Here is a 5442-nt window from a genome sequence, read left to right on the forward strand (position 1 = left end):
TTCAGCTCTGCCTTCTGGTCCTGGCCCACTGGAGCTAGAGGCTTTTTTCCCTCAGACAGCTGCTGGCTGCTGAGACTGACAAGCCCAAGGTTGACAAGTAAAAAGGCACAGTCTCAATGTTACCAAACCACATGGCAGGCCATTAATTCAGGTCCATTGAAAGTCCCAATGTCAGCAGAGCATGGCAGGCTGCTGAGCAACAACATGGCTACATGAAGGGTTCAAGCGTGCCATAAGCTAGAGACTGTTCCCAAAGTGGCTGCTTATACATGGGAAGCAGACCATATCCTTAAAGTAGCTACTCGGTTGCTTGTGGTCAGTCCCACCTTGGAGTTGATTGACAGTCTCATCATGGGGAATAACTACTGCCAGCTGTGCAGCCCCTCAACCAGGCCCAGCCAAGTTGGCATACAGCTTTAACTATCACAGTCAATAACTATTCTGAGTTGAGCAGAGTTAATTTTAGGAAACATTCAGGGAATGGAGATACCCTGGAATTTAGGTGGAATAGGATAAATACTAAGAACAGCTGTTGGGATAACCATGGATTTGGAAAGATGGGTCACCAAGATGGAAATAGACTAACAAGCTGAGTGTACTAATAGATAGGTTAAGGAAGTACTGTTTCAGGGAAGAGACTGGAAGAGTCTGGATCTTGTGAAGTCATTTTCAGCACTGAGAAACAATAGTAACACAGCTGGAAATTTGTGTCATATCTGGAAATTGGGGAAAGGCAGGTGTGAAAGCCACAGTGCAGTGTTGTGAAATCTACTAGTTTTCTGGGACTGTGGAGGAATGGAGAGCTCCTGGGACATAGAATTGGGTTGTTGCTGCTCATGTTCTGTAGCAGTCAATGTATACAAATACAGAAAGAAAAAATATTTAAAAACTGAAACTGACATTTCATTTTCACTGGAGGACAAAATAAATTGATTACTATGTCTTGATTTGCATATAGTTTGCATTCATTGGACTTTTATTTCTTTACACTTTTGAAACATTTTGCTCAAGTATCTGACAATGAAAATTTTCAAAGGTCTGTTCCATAATGGATGAAATGGTATGCAAAATAGATTCCTCAGCACTTAACTGCCTTAGTGCCTACCACATAATAGATGGTGAATTAATGTTTGCTTAATAAATGAAGATCAGATAGATGAATACTGCTGTAAGCTTGAATGAAAATGTGTTGTAGGAGATGAGTTTTGAAAATCTTAACATTCAATCGTGTTTCAGAGTTTTTAAAAAGTTGACTTTCAACTGTAGAGGAGTTCTAAGAACAACTGTAGTAACATCGTATTGTTTCACTAATATGAATGTTACAGAGGTCAATTCCCTTGAAATGGAACTGACTACAGTTGAGTGGATTCTGATCAAGTGTTAATTTCATCCCCTAGCAGCAATGCTCTCCCAGGAGGCCACTGTTACGTTCTGTTTTAAATCTGAGCCAGTGTATCATACTGTTTGGTCACCAGAGGGTAGTGTTTCACTGAAAATGTGTTTATTGGTTCTGGAAAGACTTGTGGATGTCTTTACCCAGGTCTCCTTTTTTAGCTGCATAAAGTTAGAGAATACTGTTTATTTCAACTTTGTGCTATAGGGATTTGTGGGTACCCTAAATAGTTAAACTACAGAATTTTTAATTGTCAAGCCTTAAACTTTCTAATATATTTTTAACGCTTAAAATATATACAGAGTGATGTAAACCAAATTCAGGTTGCTTGATTCTAATGGGTATGACCTCATTTCTTTAATTAGATTTTATGTAGACAAATATTTTAATTTTCTCTGAAAATGAAAGTTTTCTTTTCTCCTGAAAGAAATAAGAGAATATGCTGCCTTATGCTCTGATAGCATAGTGCCTAAGGCACTTGACTGCTAATCCCACTATGAAGCTGACTGACAGTCTCATCATGGGGAATAACTACCACCAGCTGCCCAGCCACTCAACCAGGCCCAGCCAAGTGACATACAGCTTTAACTACCATAGTCAATAAGTATTCTGAGTTGGACAGAGTTAATTTTAGGAAACGTGTGATGAAAACTGTGTGAAAAACGTGCGTGAAAACTGTGTGAAAGTTTCAATGAAAACTGTACCTTAAGACATAGCAAAGGAAGGTTGAGGATGGTAGAGAACAATGTAATTGTCTTGATGTGAATGAAATAGCTAATTTTTTCTCATTGTTAACATTGGTATTTTCAGAATGAGAAAAAATAATTGAACTGTGTGTTATATGGTTTATCTGGAGGAATACCTGACTCTGAAACATTTAGCAAAATCTGTTTTGAAAATACTTCACAATATTTGCTTCTGGGTTGAGTCATCAGATGATATTAATTAAATGTGTACTTTTGGGTAGACCATAAACAGTGCTTATTGATGGCAGTTTATTGTGGCTATAAAACTCTTTAAGTGTGTTAAAATACTTGTTTCAAACATCTAAGATTTGCTATTTCATTGATTTTTTTTCCCCCAGAACCAATTTCACTGTTTAATCAAAGACCACGAGCCCAAGAATATTGCATATTTTATTGCCAATCTTGTGGTGAAGTCATAATCAGGGACAGGTAAGAAATGTGTTTAACACTGATTAATTCTGTACCTGGCGGTGAGTTTCTCTTTCTGTCATAATTTTTGACGTAATTGCCAAGGGAGCAGTATATGACCTTAAAATGAGAGCCAGCTTAATGCCACACTGAACAAAATCAACCACAAAACTCTCCAGCAATCACAGAGCAGTTAGCTTTTCTCAAAGTAGTGAAAGGGGGAAAATAGAATGTTGGCTTCGAGAGAGTAAAAGGCTTATCTGGGCAGTAGAGCTTGTGCTGATCACTGAAGCATCTCTCTTCTGAAAAAGACATGGAATCTATCACATGTTTTTCCATCACAGTGAATGAGGTTTTCCACATTAAGTGAATTTTCTGAGTAACAGATGCTTCTTAACTCTTTATTATATAGCAAAACTTTTTATTTGAACCATATGTATCAGTCTTTCTAAAATCCATTTCCTGTTAACCTCCTTGTGTCTTAGGCACAAGCCCTTCTTAATATTTAGCTTCTAATTACTCATAGGCTGAAAAGACAGACCAAAACCTTATTAATATTTAAAGAAAGAATTTAGAGTTAGTTGTCTGTTAGATGAGTTTACTCTGTGTCAAGTTGTCTGAGCATGATATATGTACAGATCTTTTCTGTATCTGAAACCTACTCCACTTCTAGCGTTCGTTGTCTCAGTGAATGCCACACCTTTGACGCCCATCCTCATATGCCCATCTTCCAGGTAGAAACCTGGTGTTGTCACCTTGACTTCCTCTCTGCCCTTCACTGCCCACATCTGGTCAGTCACCAGGCACTTTTGCTACACCCTTGGTATTTCTTACCTAAGGCCACTTTCCTCCACTCCCAGTGCCACTGCTTTAGTTGATCCACTGTCTTGTTATCTAATTATAGTTGTTACCAGCTTCTTATCTGCTTATCCTGTTTCTAGTTTTGTCTTCACCTAATATATTTTCTAGATCATTGAGTAATTATTCTAAAATGCAGCTTACTCTCTCATTCAAACCCTTCCATGGCCCCTATTTCTTTCAGGATAAATCCTTAAAGTCCTTAGGATACCAGTCTAAGTCCTTCATGAGGTTATTTCTGTTTACCTCTCTCTTTCTCCATCCTCATATTTCAGCCCTCTTTTCCCAACCTCCTCTCTTTCCCCTGAAAAACACACTTTCACCTATACACATTCTGTGCATATCTCTGGTGGTCAGCTATAGTCGCAAATGGAGTCTCTTCATGCTTTTCCTTACCCTGCACCTTTACAAGAGTGACTGCCTCTCCTGGAATGCTCCCCACTCTCCTGTCTCCTCCTGGTTACCCCCTACCTGAACTTCTTAGAACTCATGTAAGAGGGCATCTACTACTGGGTGTTCTGCATGAACCTTGGGTTGCTTTGGGTGCCCCTCTAAGGTTTACTTGCTTGCTTCCTGTCTAAACTGAAAGCTCTGATGGTAGGAATAGCTGACCCCTTTATTTCCATTTCTCCCCATACCATGCACCCTCTGTATTAAGTTTTCAGTATAGTGTGCTGGCTACTGGTATACATCAGAAGCGACATCATATAGATTTGAATCTGAGCTCCACCATTTACTAGCCATGTGACCCTAGGTAAGTTCTTAATCGCTCTGTGTGTTAATTTCCTCATTGCGAAAATAAAGATGATAATGTTGTTGTTGTTGTTATGTGCCATTGAGTCGGACCTGACTCATAGCGACCCCTCCTTGGGTTTCCGAGGCAGTATCACTACGGAAGTAGATTGCCCCATCTTCCTTCCGAAGAGTGGCTGGTGGGTTTGAACTGCCAGCCTTTTGGTTAGCAATCAAGTGCCTTAGCCACTATGCTACCAGAGCTCCCAAGGATGATAATAAGACCTATTATTTTAGTATCCTAGGGCTGCCATGACAAAATACCACAAAATGAATGACTATAAAGAACACTAGTTTATTTTCCAATAGCTCTAGAGGCTAGAAGTCCAAATCAGAGTCCTGACCATGTCGATTCCTTCTGGGTACTTTATGAAAGGAACTGTTCCATTCCTCTCTCCTGGATTCTGATGGCCACTGGCAATCCGTGGTGTTCATTGGCTTATAGATGGGTCCTCCCATGCTGTCTTTCCCCTGTATTTGACTGTTTCCTTATCTGTCCTTTTCAAGATTTAACTCAGAAGGAATTAGAATTAAGACCTACCCTACTCTATTCCAGTGTGACCTCATTTAACTTAACTGATAACATCTGCAAGGAAAAACCCTATTTCCCAAAACAAGGTCACATTCACAGTTTCTGGAGTTAGGACTTAAGCATATCTTTTTGGAAAACACAATTTGATCTGTAACATCTACCTTATAGGGTTGTTAAGAGGACTGAATGAGTCCTGTTTGTAACAGTACTCAACACATGGTAAGTATTCAATATGTGTTAGCTCTGCTATAATTATACTTTTCATCATTATCATCACCATTATCACCATAAGGGACAGTGTTTGGTGAATATTGCACTCTCAATAAATTCTTTATCAATTGAATTGAATAAACTTTTTGTTTATTTTGCTCTTTCACCAGCCTTTTTTGCATGATGGTATATTATTCTGACATTATTTTAACAGGCACATTTTTTTATATGTACATCAAGTCTAGCACCAGAAGAGATACGTCAACTTTATCTTTCTTGCTTCCTGATTCCTGATAGTGTCCCAGGTAGATGAGATTATAGGAGTTACCCTGATGTAAGTGGCGGGGGTAGGGGGTCCTTTTGGCATAGTGGATAAGCATTTGGCTGCTAACCAGACAGTCATTGGTTCAAACTCACCAGCTGCTCTGAAAAAGGAAGATAGGCAATTCTGCTACAGTAGAGATTTACAGCCTCAGAAACCCAATGGGAGTTGCTATGAGAAC

At 39.3% G+C, this 5442-nt stretch overlaps 1 protein-coding gene across 1 annotated transcript in view; it reads left to right on the plus strand.

Annotated features, from left to right (window-relative positions):
* Positions 1–5442, plus strand: part of UBE3D (ubiquitin protein ligase E3D) — a 168346-nt gene that overhangs the window by 2612 nt on the left and 160292 nt on the right. Inside the window, exons 2-3 of the mRNA XM_042782275.1 lie at positions 2478–2568; positions 3221–3281. Of these exons, the coding sequence (XP_042638209.1) occupies positions 2478–2568; positions 3221–3281 (152 nt within the window). The remainder of the gene's footprint in view (positions 1–2477; positions 2569–3220; positions 3282–5442) is intronic.

The sequence above is a fragment of the Orycteropus afer genome, unplaced genomic scaffold (assembly GCF_000298275.1).
Source record: "Orycteropus afer afer isolate SDZICR_OR568_19922 unplaced genomic scaffold, OryAfe1.0 scaffold00011, whole genome shotgun sequence".
In the NCBI taxonomy this organism is placed as follows: Eukaryota; Metazoa; Chordata; class Mammalia; order Tubulidentata; family Orycteropodidae; genus Orycteropus; species Orycteropus afer.